We start from the raw sequence: 17,232 nt of genomic DNA on the forward strand, positions 1-17,232 counted from the left end.
ATGCAGCTGTGTCACCCTGAACCTCCCTGGCCACAGTGTTCTCAGGACAGTAGGAGCTAAGCAGCATAAGGGGCTCAGCAAGGTGTTGGGCAACCTACAGTCCCTCAGCAGTAGGCTCACTGCAGGAGACAATGCTTTATGAATGGGGTTCTTATGGATGATCTAAGTACTCCGGAGTCACAGCAAACTTCCCTAGGCCTCGGTTTTATAATATGTCAAGTGGATAAACCACAAAGCCTCACTGCTATTGCAAGGTTTGAATGAATGCTTTCCCAAGAATCTTGCCTGTCTCCATAAATGCTGAGTAGTTAGCTTCCTGCCTGTTCTTATTGGATTTGGACAACAAAATCCAGACATATCTGGAAAGAGGGAATTTCACCTGAGGAATTACCTTTATCAGATTGGTTTGTAGGTCAGTCTGTGGGGGCATTTTCTAGATAAATGATTGATATGGGATAGCCCAGTCCACTGTGTGCAGTGCCATCCTTAGGCAGGGAGTTGTATTAAAAAGCAAGTTAAGCAAGCCATGGCAAACAAGCCAGTAAGCAGCATCCCTTCATAGTCTGGCATCAGTTCCTGCCTCGAGGTTTCTGCCTTGAGTTCTTGCTTTGACTCCCCTCAGTGACTGACTGCGACCTGAGAGTTATAAGATGAAATAAACCCTTTCTTCCCTAAGATGCTTTTGGTCATGGTGTTTAGCAAAGCAATAGACACCAAACTGAGACAGTGGTCTTCTAATGCACATACATAACCTCTGGTGTAGACCTAGAGGTTCCCATCTAGCAAGAGTTAGGCATGATAGAAGAATGGGCTCTTTGCTTCTTTATAGAATACCAACATTGGTGGTGTGGGGAAGTCTGTCTCACATAAATTAGCTAGAATTGCTTTATGTCACAAGCTTATTTTGTTGTTTACCTACTATGTCCAATACCAAAGTGTTTGGAGAGGACAGTCAACCCACCCTGGGCAGCAGCCTGGGAGCAAGCCCCTCTCACCTTCTCATAGGGGATCTGCAGCAGTTCGAGCACCACGGCATGAGCGCCCATGTTCCTCAGCAGCCGCTGCTGCTGCTTCCTGCTCTTCCTCACTGAAGCGCTCTCTTGCACACACAGCTTGCTAAGTCGAATCAGAATCTGAGAGGAAGAAGTCAGTATCAGAAAACAAACCTGGAACTGTAGTGTGGGAGAACCCTGAAGGGGAGCCGGTGACAATACATTAACAACTTAGGACGGGGCATTCCACCAGTATGTCATGTCCCTGATGATTGCAGGAGATCCAGTCAATGTGAGAAAACTTGTGTCTTTCAGAATAAATGGCATGTCTAGATTTCAGCAGCCAGTGAAATGAGTTCAGGGGTCACTTAAATGATCTGACAGGACAACAACTGCCAAGACTTAGGAGGGCTTTGCTGGGATAAAAACCACTATATGCAAAGACTTCTAAAGACAAGCGTGGATATAAACTTAGTGACCATATGAATGAACCTTTGATCCACTTCAAACCTGAGAATTATGTATTATCTGTTAAAAATATAAAACAAAACAAAATGAAACTTTGCCTCCAAAGGTGAGGGACTGAGAGCACTCAGTTAATTCACAGAGGAGCTGGGTTTCAAACTCAGTCCTGAGGCTAAAACCTAAGTGTTCAGCCCAAGGGTGCTGCTACTTTCTCCCTGGTCAAATTTTACATGAAGAAAAAAGAGCTCGAGCAGTGTGCCTTCAACTTGTCTACGCTGAAAAAGCTCCTTAGAGGACTATCAGGACAAAGCGGGCATGGGGCAGCTCACCTCCTTCACCACTCTATAGTTGTAGCTGCTGGTGCTTTCATGCTTTTGCGGCTTGTTGCTCCCCTCCTAGGGACCAGAAAGAACATACACGTGGTCAGTGACTCTCATGGTGAACTTTTGGGTAAGCATCACCCTTTAAGAAAGTACACACATTCTGTACTGTCTTTCAACACTCAGGTGGCCCAAGACATTCACATATTCTTCAACCTTTGGAAGAAGATGTCATGGTCACAGGAGGCCATGCCCTACGGGGTCTCTGCAGGAAATGTAGTGCTACACTTGACTCAACTAAGCTCGTCTCTATGGTCCAGGGTTACCCAGAAATACATCTGAACTTTGATTTTGTAGCTAATTTCCTAGGAGAATAGTGGTTACCCTGGCTATGCAGCAAGCATCTCTTGGGAATAAGACCCACCCTATCATCTGTATTTATATTTAAGACTCGGAAAGGATGCTTCCTTGTTTGAAGATGCAGAAAAGCCACTTGGGAAACACAACTTGGATTTTGCTCACCTCAGCCTTCTTATGTTCATTTTCACCAGAGGCACCATCCATGGTCTCATCAGGACCCTGGCCTTTGTACACCCACAGCTCGGATTTTTCCACAATGGAACGCAGTTGGTCCAAGTCTTGCTTGATCTGTTTGTAGTTGTCCACATCTTGGCTGGTAACCAGCAGTTGAACCTTAATGAACACAATCCGTTAATTACACAAACCTTAAAATGTACACACACACACACAATCTTTTTACTACACATGACACCTCTTTTGATACCCAACAGCCATGTTGGCTACAGGAAGTACCTGTTTGAAGGCCTGAAGGACCTCCTGCCTTTGGCTGAAGTGCCGGAAGAGGAGCTGCAGGGCCCCAGACACCAGGGGTGGGTAGTCATGCATTGTCAAGTGGAGCAGGACCCGGAGGAAGGTTCTGCCACCATGGTCATCCAAGTCCAGTGGTGTGTTCTCCTCACTACAGGAACACAGAAAGAGGGAGAAACCGAGTAAACCGCAGATTCGGGAACATGCATGTGGGCCTTGATGGGGAAAACTGCAGTTCAAACACTACTCTGTGCAACGGAAGCTCAGATTTCATCAACTTCTTAATGAGACAACTGTGCATTACCTTCAGCTCTGCTGTGAGACGAGTGAGAGGTTTCAACAATACAGTTTTAAACCGAAGTCCTTATGCTCCTAAGCTATTGGGGCTGTCGGTAGAGGATTCACGACACCTAACACAGTGTTCTTCCACTGTACTTCACCTGTGCTCCAAAATCTACAGCAGATGTGCGCCTTCCACGCTTTTGTGTTTTGCTCACCATACGTTTTGATAATAAGCAGTGTTAAGTGGCCACACAAGTGCTTAAACCACGACTCTGTTCTACATGTACATTAGCATCTCCATGTATACTGTCACCAACTGGTTTGATCCCATGATTCCTGCTTGGAAGTGTTGGAACGAACCAATACAAAACTCAGTCTGCTCCAAAGGAGATTCAGCCAACATATTTAACAGTGGTTACTTCAATATCGATGATAATTATCGTGCTACTCACAGAAAAAACGATCAATAAACAGACACTGAATTGAATGGCAAATCACTTCACGAATGGTCACCACTGGGCAGTAACTGTGTTAGCACCTATACTGTGTCTCCAGTTGCATGAATGAGAAATGGTGAGACCTTCATGGCTGCAGGCTAACAAGTACAGGGAGGACAAGACGTGGCACTATTGTAGTCGCACCGTGTACCTAAAAAGGCATGATGGTTACACGACTGCTCAAGATGAGGTAAATGGCTGGAGAGCTGAGCTGTCATATGATACTTAGTGTCATCACTGTCAACTGGAAAAACTGCAAACAGATATGCCTCAAATTTCACGTTTTCTTATAGTAAGCACTGAGGCAGACTGCTAACATTCACAGCTCCTATAACACTGTGCACATCCTTATGTAGCCCTCTTTATTACTAACACTGGCCTTGGCCAATACATCAGTAAGCACAGGGCGAGCAGACATGTAATTAGCACTTGCGTACTGTTGGCTTGTCTTCTTGGAACATTTGTTCTGGAAATCAGCCATTGTACTGTTAGAAGCACAAACTAGCCGCGTGGAGCAAGGTTGAAACCTCAGCTTTTAACATATTCTTTTGAAGGCACCCAGAAATGAGTACAACAGGCAGGGTGTGCCATTCCCAATTACTATATCACTACAGTTGCATGGCAGACCTAACTGCTCAGGGGAGCCCCAGTTAACCCAGAAAACTGTGAAAGTTACTTGGTGTTCAGATTCATGAGACTTTTGGAGATGCATGCTATTGAACAATAAGCAATAGAACCAAATCTGCTAATTGTATGTAGGATATTTTTTCTTGTAGCGATGTGAGCCCATTGTAATAATGATTTATGTTAAAACTAAGGGCTGTGATGATAAGAGGGGCTCACATTAGCAATAATTAAAGGACAAATTGTGGGGTTTTCTTATTTATTTATTTGGTTGTTATTGCTGCATAGCTTGTCCAGAGCTCAGGAATCTACTGTAGCATGTGTGCACCACCTAAATTCTGTGCCTCAGTAGCTTCAAAGAGAGCAGTACAAGAACCTGAACCGGAAGGTTAACACTAGTGGTGTGTCCAAGAAATAACCCCGTGAGACTTATAGAAGGGCTGCCTGCCACACTCTCGAACTACCATGACATAGTCAATGAAAGCACACTTGCCTTCCTCCAAAGATGCCTTCTGCTTGTTCTTCGATGTGTTCAAAGTCGAGAGCACCTGAAAGGTGAGAGAACAGAAGGTGAGATACAACAGGGCCTGAAAACCTGCTTCTCACAGACTGACCCTGATGAGCTTCAATAGCGATACTCACGGAAGGCCCTCAAATCTGCCAGAATCATGATCTACAAAGCTAGGGGCCAGGCTAGCCCAGACGACCCTCACACCTGTCATTTTTCGTTGCTAAAGAAGAGTGATGGTCTCAATCCAAAGAAGGCTTAGGCTGTCTGGGAATCACGTCTACCCACTGGCTCTTAGCCTTCTCCATTATTTTATGGCTGAGCACAACTTCAAATAAAGAACAAAAGTTACCAATGGACAACTGAGTTCCTTGGAAATATTTTTGGGATTCCATTGGTTTCAGGTTGCTTTACAGGTAATCTCAACACTATAAACCTCAGCTATCTTCACTTCCTAAAGACATAAGGTCTACCTCCCAGAAGCAATGTTTACTTTTTTTCTCTCCCAGTATGCTTTTGATAGAAGAGTCCTTAAAACATAGCAATCCTCCAGAGTAGTCACATTTTAGTTTTTCTGGAAGATATTGTTTTGAGCCTCAAGTGCTATTGCACCCAGGTCCCACTCTATGTATGAATCCCCTGGCTGGCATCACTAACCTGGAACATTACTTGGCCCTTCTTGGTTGCTGTTTCCGGAGGATGTTTCCGATGACTGGGAATTGCTTTCATCAAACTCCCGCTTAAATATACACAGGAGGCAGGAGATCCTATAATCCAGCCTCACATTCAAAATAAACTAAAGATTCAAATAGAAATGGAAACACTTGGTTACATTAACATACCATCTTGAACACTTTGCCAAGCCGCTGCATTCTGGCAGGGCCTGGTATCAGCAGCATCAATTACCTTAGGCACTGAGTCAAATATTTGTCTTGGGTTTCAACAGTCATTTTAAGAACCACAGACTTCTGAGGGGCACACGAGTCTGCCCATGAGACACCTTAGCTTCCAGTGCAGACTCTGGCTTCCTGAAGATGAATTATCCACCTGGAATGCTACATCACTCAAGCCTCCATCCTCTCTAAAACAGGACTCTATTTCAGCAAAGACTGGAAGTCAATTCTGGGCCTAACCTAAGAAGTTGGCTGCTTTGAACTGAAAAGAACCGACAGAAATTTTGCTTTTACTTCCAAGAATTTGCTTCATTTATATTTACAACTAACTTCTGATCATCTCCTCTGATTTAGGTAGAGCCCCTGGGCTCTCATTTTGTTAACTTCCTATATTCCCTATCCCTCTACTGCTGCAGACACGTTCCAAAGGATTATTACTAAGACCCAGAAGAAAAGTCAGGCAGCTGCACCATTTAAGCATCCTACCGACATCCTTCCTTCCCCTTTCTCCTAGCTTCTGCTTAGTCCTCTGGGTGACCTTACCCAATTTCAGGCTGTCACCAGTACCAGATGGAGACAGATGTTTGACCTGTCTCCAAGCTATTAGTCCATACTCCCAAGTGACCGTTGTACATCCTGTTTGGTATCTTTCCAGGACCTCAAATTCAGTATTATACAAAACCGACTATAATCATTACTCTTAGGTGTCAACCTGGATTGATTTAAAGGACACCCAGATGGCTGGCAGGAGGCTGGGAACACACAGAAAAGTGGGGAGATGGGCAGCAAGCAATTATTAGTGAGGAAGGAGGGGCTCCTTTTGTTTTTAATGTTTTTTTCAGTTTGTAGAAATATAGCAATTGACACAGCACATGGAAACAATCAAGTTAGGGGAGAAGAGATGAATAATGTTAGGAGTGAGCCAGCTCCTTGTGTGTGGAAGGAAGAAGTCTAGGCTTGTTCTCGGTGTGAGACTCTTGGCCTCGTTACATCCCTAAACTCCCAACAGCTTGTGTTACTCTCTTCCTGCTCTATGTATACGATTTTTAATGCTCAAGAAGTTGCTTGATGGGAAGACTCACATTAGCTATGCCCATGTCCTGCTCCTACTGCATCTGTGTCTGATCAAGCCACTTAATTACAGAGGTCTTCTCTCACAACTCCATCAAAAACCATTATCTTTGCTCCCTGCCTACGGTGTTCTCCAAAACAGCTGATCCTTCTTCTTTAAAATAATTAATTTTTATTATAAATGTATTGGTTTTTCACCCATATGCTTGTCTGTGCAGCACTTGAATGCCTGGTACTCATGGAGGCCTGACGACAGTCACCAACTTCCTGGAACTGGAGTCACAGATGGCTGTGAGCCGCCATAAAGGTGCTGGGAATCAAACCCAGTCTTCTAGAAAACACCCAAGTGCCTTTAACCATTGTCATCTCTCCAGCTGCCAGCTGACCTGTCTTGATGTGTAAATAACTAAGCATTGATTTTTAGATGCTATGTGCCTATGCTCCCTGTCCAAATAGAGCTCTTTAAGACCAGAACTTTAAAGGATTTTGTTCATTGCTTGCTTCCAAGTGCTAAAAGGGAGATGGAGATGGTATCAACAAACACTCATGGGTGGGTAGGTAGGTGGATGAAAAGAACAGAACACTGATGGGGACAAGGAGGAGGAGGAAGGAAGAGGAAGGCTTTGCAATGCTAACAGAACTTTTGAGAAGCACAGTGAGAGAACAGCAAAGGCAATGGCTTGGACAGAGAAAGGGAGGCCAGCTGCTGTTTAAAGCTAAGGTACACGAAGGAAGCTCTGGGATGGCGGAATAGACAAAGTCATGATGGGAAGGGGTGGGAGATGACAACCAAGAATTAAAAGGAGTCAATTCTGAAGTGATACAGAGGGATTAGCTGGCCCCTTATCAGAGCAGAGAGGAGATATTGAGCAGGGACCCCATGAGTATCTTCTCTGCACCACACCTGCAGGATTTCAATGATCTTCAGCTTGGTGTCCATGACCATGATGTCCTCCTTCTCTGGCTCTGCCTGCTTCACGTTTCCTTCAGGGGCAGTAGCCATGGGCGTCATGGGCAAAAAGCCTCCTCCCCGAAGCACCACCTGGGTCATGAGCTCCCCAACTCCGTGGATAGATCGCATGACATTACTGCCTATAAAGGGCAAAGACAGACAGATCATGGTCATGAGATTCTCGAAGACAGCTTGCAGCATCTGATTAGAAGTATGGCTTTTTTGAGACAAATTATTTAACACATCCCTGTTCTGATACACTCTCTTGACTCATGGAACCCAATGGGTTAATACGCATTACCAATTTAAGGCTTCTGGGAGCAATGGGAAGAACAGGAGTTTGACATTGCCGATGGGGCATGTTTATTAATTACCCCACCAAATTTGACTCAGCACCAATGATGCGTGCTTGTTATTGTGCACAAAACAGGAATATAAGTTAGCAGGGTACAAATAATACTGCTTTTAACAAGAACTGCTTGGTCTTGAATTATTTCACTTCTGAAACTCAGTTTCCTGAGCCTATAAAAAAGAGCTCTATGACAGAATTCAATGCTATAATATATGCAAAACAGCATCACACAGTACTTGACAAAGAGGGAGAATCAAGTCAAATACCTTTTCCATCCTAGCTGTAGGAAACCAGCTAAGCATATGATACATGGTGGTTATTCTATGCATATTTTGACCCCAAAATACAGGCAAAATAAACAGATAGACATGGATCTGCCTATTCCCAAAGGGAAAAGAAATACCAAGATACAAGTGTGCACCTTACTCCATCGTATAGGAGTACCATCATCAAGTGTCTCAATATCATCGGGACCAGATGGTAGGACTTAGGTTTCAGAGGGTTAAGCATGCAAAGCACAGGGGCCACTTTCAAATTATTCAGAAAGACACATGGAAAGACTCAAGCAGATGCAAAGCAAAGAGTGACTTGCTGAGGATGACTGGAATGGCCAGCAGTGATGGGCACTGGAGTCAATGGAACCCTTGCACATTTTATTTCTATTGATATGCTTCCAATGTTGCGACTGGGCAAGGACAGGATGTCACATGGTGAGGCATGGCAGGAGTGATGAGGAGGGCATCTCTCAGAGCAGACACTTCGGATACTCACTCTTGAGCTTCTCCTCACCATTGTTACCTTTGTTCTCTTCTCCTTTCGCCATCTTGCTGATGGGGAAGATGCTAGTCACATGGACACAGTCCAATATTGCCAAGAGGATCTTGGTTAACCGGAGAAGGTCAGAAAAAGTGTAGAAACCAAAGTATATGAGATTCCTGGCTAAGTTCACAACCTGTTGCATTTGAAAGAAGAAGGAGAAATGCGTGTTCAATGGCCTTTGTCCTCCAGTTCCACCTGATGCTGATGAGCCAATCACGACACCTCATGCCCTTCTTTATGGTTAGAGAAGGCATACAGCTGGCTGCCTGCTTCTGATTAAACTTCATTTTGTTTCACAAGAAGGAAAACTAAGAAATGAAAGCTTGCAAAACTACTCATCCTCATTGCTGACTAGTTCAGAAAAAAATGGGCCTAATCAATTGGCATCCTGACTTGCCAAGGGCATACCAAATCATAACCAGTAAGAGCACAGATAACGACGCTGTGGTTCTCTGGAACATAATCCCTAAAGGATGATAGTAGTTTTAGAAATAGTTAAATGCAAAGGCAACAGGATTTATGTTCCTCAGACGATCTATCTACCTGACTGGCAACTGTTCTATTTTGTTTGGAATAAATCCGACCCAAATTCCTTTTGTGTTTCAAAACTACAGCACTGTGATACAGTCCCTGAGGATTAAGACATTTTCTACTTACTCCACAGAAAAATGACCACTGTTAACAGAACTTCAAAGACCATTTCACCATGCCTTACCTCAAATGTAAGCTTATTTTTCTCCTTATCAGAGAAGGGGAATCTTTGACAAACCACATCTCTTAAATACTCCTCCACGAATTCCATCGTCTGAGCGAACCGCTCCTTAATTTCATCTTTGGATGCCCCACTGCTGTCGTAGCTGAGAGGAGAAGAGAGAGAGAAGGAAGGAGAATGGCAAGCTCTTCCCAGCCAGGCCCTTTCAGGCTGCTCAGCCTCCGAAGACAGCATCCCCCGCCCAGGGCTCAACTTACACTCCCTTCCTTAACAGGGACGCTAACATAGATAGCCACTCATCGTGTTTACTGCCTGATTGTCCCCCCATCGCAGAGGTAGTTTTCTAGATTCTGCACTAATATTTCAGTCTCGGCACATGGTACACTCTTAAATATTTGCAGAAGGAAAGGGCTAAATAAGAGATAGAAAAACAGAACCCTGGCATCTTACTTTCTCAAGAAACTTAACATTTGCTAGTTACACAGTTCTATTTAAATGTGAAAGGAAAAAGTTCTTTCTCCTGTGATGTCACTAGGTCACACATGTGCTTTATCTGCTGGTACACAGAACAGTAGAATCACAGGATTTTTAAGTGACATACGATCTCTACAGACAGCTGGACCCAGGCTTACTCATCAATGGCGATCTCGGAGGGAATTTCTGACCACAAACGGGCGTATTTCACAGGGGTCACTTGCTCCTGGGGATCTCGGTCCACATGCATGTGAAGCATCAAGCGGCAAAAGGACGCCCTGAGGTCGTACGGTAGGTTCTCATCAGACATACAGCGCAGAATGAGATCAACATCCAGCTGGCCAGAGATCTCATTGATAGCCAGGTACTGGCGGTCCAGACACATCCTTGCAAAGAGGTTAAGCTGATACCTGAGAAAAATCAACAGAAGACTCGTGCTTCAGAGATCAGTCAATATGAGGGGAGACAGAGAGCAGGGTAGTCCAGATGGCCTCAGATTTTATAGGAGTGACATACGGCCACCTGAACTTACATATCAACATCCCTAAATGACTGTTGTATACATAATTTTAGATTCTATAATAAGGAGGTGGAGAAAAAGTTCAAGGTCTGCCAGAGCCAGCAACCCATAGTCACACATCAGTTTAGCTGTGCTAAAACAATCATTTCATCATGTGATTCCATTTATAATTTTTTAAAAACATATTTATTTATTCATTATGTATACAATATTCAGTCTGTGTGTATGCCTGCAGGCCAGAAGAGGGCACCAGACCCCATTACAGATGGTTATGAGCCACCATGTGGTTGCTGGGAATTGAACTCAGGACCTTTGGAAGAGCAGGCAACGCTCTTAACCTCTGAGCCATCTCTCCAGCCCTCCATTTATAATTTTATCTTATAAAATAAATAGGGAAAAATGAGTAGGCCTGAAATGATTATCTTTCTGCCCTCTAAATTTCTTTGTCCTCCCTTGTATTTTATACAGAACATCAAAAACCATTCAGGAAATGTCAAAGACGATGCTCATATAAGTGTAATTAAAATTCTACAATATTGGGGTTGGAGAGATGGCTCAGCAGTTGAGAACAATGGTTGTTCTTCTAGAAGACCTGGGTTTAATTCCCAACACCCACATGGCAGCTCACAACTATCTGTAGCTCCAGTTCTAGGTGATTTGGCATCCTCACACAGATATACATGAAGGCAAAACACCAATGCACATAAAATAAAAATAAATTATTTTTAAAAATCTATAATATCCTTAAGATCTTACCACATGTAAGTTAATACTACTAAAACGTAGATTGAATCATCCAGTTTAGGACTGCTTAGTAAAGTTAAAAACATGAGTTCCCACCAACCCATCTCTTCATGGAGAATGGAAACTCGTGTGAACACAGAATTAAGGATATACCCTTCATATGACATGAAGAAATCAACTGTCACATATGATGGAATGCCAAATGTCAATAAAAGTGATATACTAGCAAAATAGAAGACATACAGCAGTCAAAATTAAAGAAACCATCTACCTCTATTAACACAGAAATTATACTTTCATTACATCTATTAGAAACAGCACTAAGGAGAGCTTTAGAATGGTATTTGCTGTAAGGTATCTTTTACATATAATCTGAAGAATAGGAAACATATACACATGTATCACACTATAAACACACAAGGAGGAGCTGAAGCGATGAGTCAGTGGTTTAAAGCACTTGTTCCTGCAGAGGACCTAGGTTCAGTGTCTAGTACATACATGGTGGCTCACAACCATCCAAAGGCTCAGTTCCAAGAAATCCAGTGCCCTTTTTAGACCATCACAGGCATAAGCATATATGTGGTGATGCACATACATACATGCAGGAAATATGTGTACACATAAAATAAAATACTTTAAAAATTAACAAAGATTTTCTTTTAAAAAAAGACCATCTTATATATAAATAGAAGAGAACAGACTAGAATATAGGCATAGGAAAACGCATTCTAATGCAAAGTTTTGTTTATTTTATTAGGAAATATTAGGAGTACTAATTTTTGTTCCCTTTTCTTTTAGAAGTATCTAGGAGGCAATGTTTCTTCTTTTTCTTTCCTTTTCCTTTGCTTCAGATGGCAAGGCTATATGGCCTTGGGGCTGGGACCAGGACTGGGGACTGAAGTGACCAGCAGGATTGGACAGTGGACATACAATGGGCACAAGCAAGCAGATAAACATTCCAGGAAAGACAGCAGCTCAAGGGAGTTAGGAAAACTGGAGGGTGACGGCGAGAATGCATCTGTGGCGTTAGGCGGGAACAGACAGCACATGCTGAGCATCCTACCTCAGAAATGCACCATACCAAGGTGTTGAGTACCAGAGTTACTCAGATTTTGGGATTCTTGCATAAACTTTATCACTGTTGTTCTGCAAATCTGAAAATCTAAAATACTCCAAAATCTGAATCTTTTAAAGCATCCTGCTTAGGGTTCCAACAATTCTGTATTGAAATTTCTGAATTTTTAGGTTAGGGCTGCATGACTTGTATTAGTGCAAATCCCTGGTTTTTTTTATCATATATTTGATACATGCACACAGGTAACTAGAATATGAAAATACAGGTGTGCACATTCACAAGGGGAGATATTTTCTGTAAATGTTCTAGAGGACCGGCACTATTATCCCTAGTTTGAAGAAGTGGGCTTTGGAACATAAAGTCAAACTTAGCTAAAGTAACATGGCTAGTTAAATAAAGAGAGCAAGACCTGAACAGATGCAGCCTGATCCTGCAGCTTGCTTGCTGCTTACTGCAGTATAGACAGGCTGTGCTGTATGGGTCAACTGTAACAGGGCTGAAGCAAGCACTTGTTCTTCCTATGACCAGGACACACAACCAGATAACGATGGACTATGAGTCTATAGTACCTTCCACTCAAACCTCATCAACACACACCTGTCTTTCTGTTGGACAGTTTTACTGTAGGACATCACAGCATTCCCCAGAACAGTGGTTCTCAACCTTCCCAAAGGTGTGACCCTTTAATATAGTTCCCTATGTTGTGGTGACCCCCAACCAGAAAATTTTTTCCTTTGCTACTTCATAACTGTAGTTTTGCTACTGCTATGAATCATAATGTAAAGATCTGTGTTCTGATGGTCTTCGGTGACCCCTGTGAAAGGGTTGTTCAACCCCTGCAGGTTGAGAACCACTGCCTTAGAGTGAGAAACAGAAAGCCATATGCTCCCAAGTGCCACCACTGTGGGGCCCTTCGGCCCATGCCCAGCATGCCTCTCACTACCTGTAGTAGCTGAGGATGTCCCAGTCTAGCCCAAGCCCAGCATGCCTCTCACTCACCTGTAGTAGCTGAGGATGTCCCGGTCTTCCTTCTGTCCCTCTTTAGCATCTTGTGCCAATTCCCTGACACTCTTACTACGGATCTCTTTGTTGCTGTCCCTCCAGAACAGCCAAACCTCTTCCTCATCCTCTCCAGCTTCCAGAGCATTCTCTCCAGTGGCCACGCCTTCAAACTCAAAACGAGAAAGAACCAACCTGTGAGAAAAGGAGACAGAGCTCAGTTTTTATGAACTTTTATCCTTTGAAGTCTTGCTTTGCTTCCAGCCTAGAAATACACAGAAAACTACTTTGTGCTTTATTCCTCCCAGAGGCAGAGCGGCAAAGAATCTGTGTGGTCCTCGTAAGCTTTAACCTGGGAATTCTTAACAAGGACAGTTTTTCTCCCCAGTACACACCTGGCTACATTTTTGGTTGTCACAGTGGTAAAGGAGGTGCTACTAGCATTGAGCAGCCACAATCCTGGGACACTCTTGCTAAACATCCTATAGTGACGGGACATTTGCCACTACAAAGTCATCTAGCCCCAAATGTCACAACGCCAAGGTTGAGGCACCTTGCATTAACACAAGTTCTTTAACTTTTACAACTAAAGAAAAAAACTACCACACTCTTATCCCTTAACTCTATTCAATACTGTCCGTCTACAGTGCTACTGTACAATCACCAGGAAAAATGCTCCTTTGCTAAAAGTGAATTACTATTATTACCAAAGTAGCAATAATGGTAATTATGACTATTATCAACAATAATTATTATCACTACCTTACTGAGGACCAAAAAGCTCTGCTTAAACACATTTATTACATTTTTATTTGTTAGGTGCTACAGTAGACGTGCAGAGGTCGGAGGACAACTTTCGTGAATCATTTCTCTCCTATCACCACATGGTTCCAGGAGATTGAACTCAAGTGGTTAGGTTTAGTAACAGGTGCCTACACTCTCTGAGCCATCTCGCCAGTCCAACAAACTTTTAAACAATGATAATTTACAACTTTCCAAACACTAATTAATATTAACAATGCTTATTTCTTACATTCTTCATTTTTTAATGAATGGACTTCAAGGCTCTTCAACTCTTTAAGCTGTGAGTCAAATGCTCCCTGGTGGGTTTATATAATTTTACAATATACAGAGTAAGTGACATAGTATATTTTAAAGTATACAAAGTGTCCTTCTGCACAGAAGGTCATACCAAAAGCAAGCTAAAAGCAAGCTCAACTGTTCTTCTAAACAAGGCCTGTGAAACAAAGATGAAATTCTACCAACTAACATTAGACTAACTCTGTAAAGATGAAGGGCTAGGTGTACTCTTCACGAGCAAACACATCCATTTAACATCTAACCTTATCTTTCGTGTGTGTCCCTAGGTGGTACTCACTTGGTCTCAATCAAGATGTCAGCATTGGTGGGATTCAGCACAGCTTTACAAATGAGCTCCTGGGTCACAGGAATCGACTTGTTCATGGACACGCAGAGGTCGGAGAGGTAATCCAAGAACCTAATGAGGAAGAAAGAAAGCAGGATGTTGAAAACGGAACAAGCAGAGGGAGCCTGACTCTTCCTCACACAGAAGAGTCCTACATTCCCTCCAATAGAAGTCAGGTATATTGTAGACTTTGATGACAGTGACCACGAGAAATCTAGATATGGCAGATGGAAAAAAAAGAAAAAAAAAAAAGAATCGAGCAGAGGAGGAAAAGTGACTGAGATTAATGAAAAGGTGACAGGACCAACATGAGGAGGACCTTCTTATCAGGAAGAGACAATGAAGGCACTGGGACCAGAGGGGACAGGGCTAGTTGATGCCTTAAAGCCCAGGTTGGCAGGTTGAGTGTGATAATAACTGGCTGTACTCTGCTATGGATTATCTCTGGATAATCCATAATTATCAATTGATTAATAATAATTAACCTGATTGCATGCCAGTTTCCTAGTCTATAAGAAAAGACATAGTATATGTCTTTTCATATTTCTAATGGGTTTCCTGGGGAGTAAAAAAGGAGATCCATGACTACGGGCTTGCAGAGATGCCAGGTATAGTGGCAGTGGTCACCTTTACAGCAGCACTATGAGCTCTGTCTGCAGAGTGACTGATGCGCGGTGCTGTGAACTGCTTCCCATGCCACCTGAAATCTCAGGAAGAACAAAGGAGGAAGAGATGGGGAAGAGGGAAAAAGAATGGGGGCAGACCTGTGTGTATAAGAGGGTGTGAAGAACTCAGATATAGGAAAGCATTCAAGAGACAATTAAATATCAAAGGACACAGAGATAACATGGGCAGGAATTCTGGGAGCCACAAGGCCTAAAATCCAAATGCCATTGACTAGGTGTCAAGTGACTGGCAACTCACAGGTATTTATAGATGCTCATTTAGCAAATAAAGGAACTAAATCTTGGGGCGGGGGAGAAAACTGAGCAGCTGGTAAACAATGAAGATGAGACTGCAGCAAGCAGTTCCACTATCACATCCTTGCCGGGCAGCGGTGGCTCGGTCTTTAATCCCAGCAGCCAGGAGACAGACGCAGGTGGATCTGTGAGTTTGAGGCCAGCCTGGTCTACAGAGCGAGTTCCACGACAGCTAGGGCTACGCTCACTCTGTCTCAAAGAAAACAACAGCAAAGTTGCGGGGAAGGAAAGGTGAGCAGCTGCTGAACCCTGAAGATGGAGGCAGCAGCAGCAGCAGCAAGAGGTTCTAATAGCACGTCCTTGCCACTACTCATCAAAGGGTCACTGGAAACTGGCTGCTGTCAGTCCCCAGGACAACAAGCCTCACACAAAATCCCAAGGGCGGCGACAGTCCCACATCTTAGATGCACAGACGCTCCTCCTCTCTGGCGCCTCACCTGGGCTCCCTGTTCTTGCGCACCAGGCTGACGAATGTGTCAATCTCTGCTGCAGTGATGTGCTTTTCCAGGAGTTTCCGGTTATTGTGGAGCAGGGCAGTGATGGTGTCTTCAGCCAACACATCATAGCCAATCTGCTTCTGCATGAAGCCAAACTGCTTGGCTATGTACTCCTTTGAGGGAGAAACACAAGTCAACAGGAGAGATAAAGAGAGTGGGATTAAATTAAACAGAAAAACTAGCAGCGGTGCATGAGGATTGCGGTTCAACAGGCAAAGGACCTTGGGCATCTTTCTTCAACCTTCTACCCCAGGGCAATGATGACACAGTCCTGTGTGGCCTTTACTAAACCTATCACACAATGTCAGCAAGGAAAAAAAGAGTCATCATCTACAGGTGGATATTTTCAATGTACTACATCAATTTTAGTCTACTGACTCATTTTTAAAATAGGGTTGGAAGCCTAAGACCTGGATATAGGGCATTCTCTTAATTAGTGATTGATGGGGGAGGGCCCCGGTCATTGTCAGTGGTGCCTTCCCTGGGTTGGTGGTCCTGGGTTCTATAAAAAAGCAGACTTGGGCCGGGCAGTGGTGGCGCACGCCTTTAATCCCAGCACTCAGGAGGCAGAGGCAGGCGGATCTCTGTGAGTTCGAGACCAGCCTGGTCTACAAGAGCTAGTTCCAGGACAGGCTCCAAAGCCACAGAGAAACCCTGTCTCGAAAAACCAAAAAAAAAAAAAAAAAAAAAGCAGACTTGGCAAGCCACGAAAAGCGAGTCAGTAAAAAGCACTCCTTCCATGGCCTCTGCATTGGCTCCTGCCTCCAGATTCTTGCCCTCGCTGCTTTTGATGATGAAATGCTATATGGAACTGTGAGTGAATAACCCTTTTCTACCCCCACAAAGGGTTGGAAGCAGTTACACAGCTCTGAATCTATTACTAACTCAGGGCAGCTTATTAACCTTCCCCATTCCCCTGGAGGTGCTGAATACTTATAATCCCTATCACATTTGGAATGTGAGCCTAAGGAGTTTTCTTTGTCTTGAGTTTAAAAAAAAATCATTTTTTAAAACTTACTTTTTTTTACTTATCTGAGTATTTTGTGATTATGTATGTTAAATTAAGTTCACCACACATGTACAGTGCCCACAGATGCCAAAGGAAGGCATCGGATGCCCAGAGCTAGAGGTATAGGTTATTGTAAGCTGCTGTATGCATGTTAGGGCCTGAACTAGGTCGTATGCAAAAGGATCCAAAGCTG

The 17,232-nt window shown here is 43.5% G+C and overlaps 1 protein-coding gene across 8 annotated transcripts in view; it reads right to left on the minus strand.

Annotated features, from left to right (window-relative positions):
• The window catches only part of Itpr1 (inositol 1,4,5-trisphosphate receptor type 1), a 338,451-nt gene that overhangs the window by 151,470 nt on the left and 169,749 nt on the right, over positions 1 to 17,232 (minus strand). For 5 of the 8 annotated variants that reach the window (XM_038318103.2, XM_038318102.2, XM_038318100.2 and 2 more), the window contains 13 exons: positions 15,971 to 16,143; positions 14,506 to 14,625; positions 13,128 to 13,322; positions 9,948 to 10,199; positions 9,319 to 9,460; positions 8,583 to 8,736; positions 7,385 to 7,572; positions 5,174 to 5,312; positions 4,502 to 4,556; positions 2,591 to 2,756; positions 2,300 to 2,470; positions 1,787 to 1,852; positions 996 to 1,133 (listed from right to left, as the gene is read on the minus strand). In XM_038318103.2, the coding sequence (XP_038174031.1) occupies positions 996 to 1,133; positions 1,787 to 1,852; positions 2,300 to 2,470; positions 2,591 to 2,756; positions 4,502 to 4,556; positions 5,174 to 5,312; positions 7,385 to 7,572; positions 8,583 to 8,736; positions 9,319 to 9,460; positions 9,948 to 10,199; positions 13,128 to 13,322; positions 14,506 to 14,625; positions 15,971 to 16,143 (1,959 nt within the window). Of the gene's footprint in view, positions 1 to 995; positions 1,134 to 1,786; positions 1,853 to 2,299; positions 2,471 to 2,590; positions 2,757 to 4,501; positions 4,557 to 5,173; positions 5,313 to 7,384; positions 7,573 to 8,573; positions 8,737 to 9,318; positions 9,461 to 9,947; positions 10,200 to 13,127; positions 13,323 to 14,505; positions 14,626 to 15,970; positions 16,144 to 17,232 lie in introns of all 8 variants that reach the window. The other 3 variants (XM_038318101.2, XM_038318099.2, XM_038318097.2) reach the window with 1 other exon arrangement.

The sequence above is a fragment of the Arvicola amphibius genome, chromosome 2, assembly GCF_903992535.2.
Source record: "Arvicola amphibius chromosome 2, mArvAmp1.2, whole genome shotgun sequence".
In the NCBI taxonomy this organism is placed as follows: Eukaryota; Metazoa; Chordata; class Mammalia; order Rodentia; family Cricetidae; genus Arvicola; species Arvicola amphibius.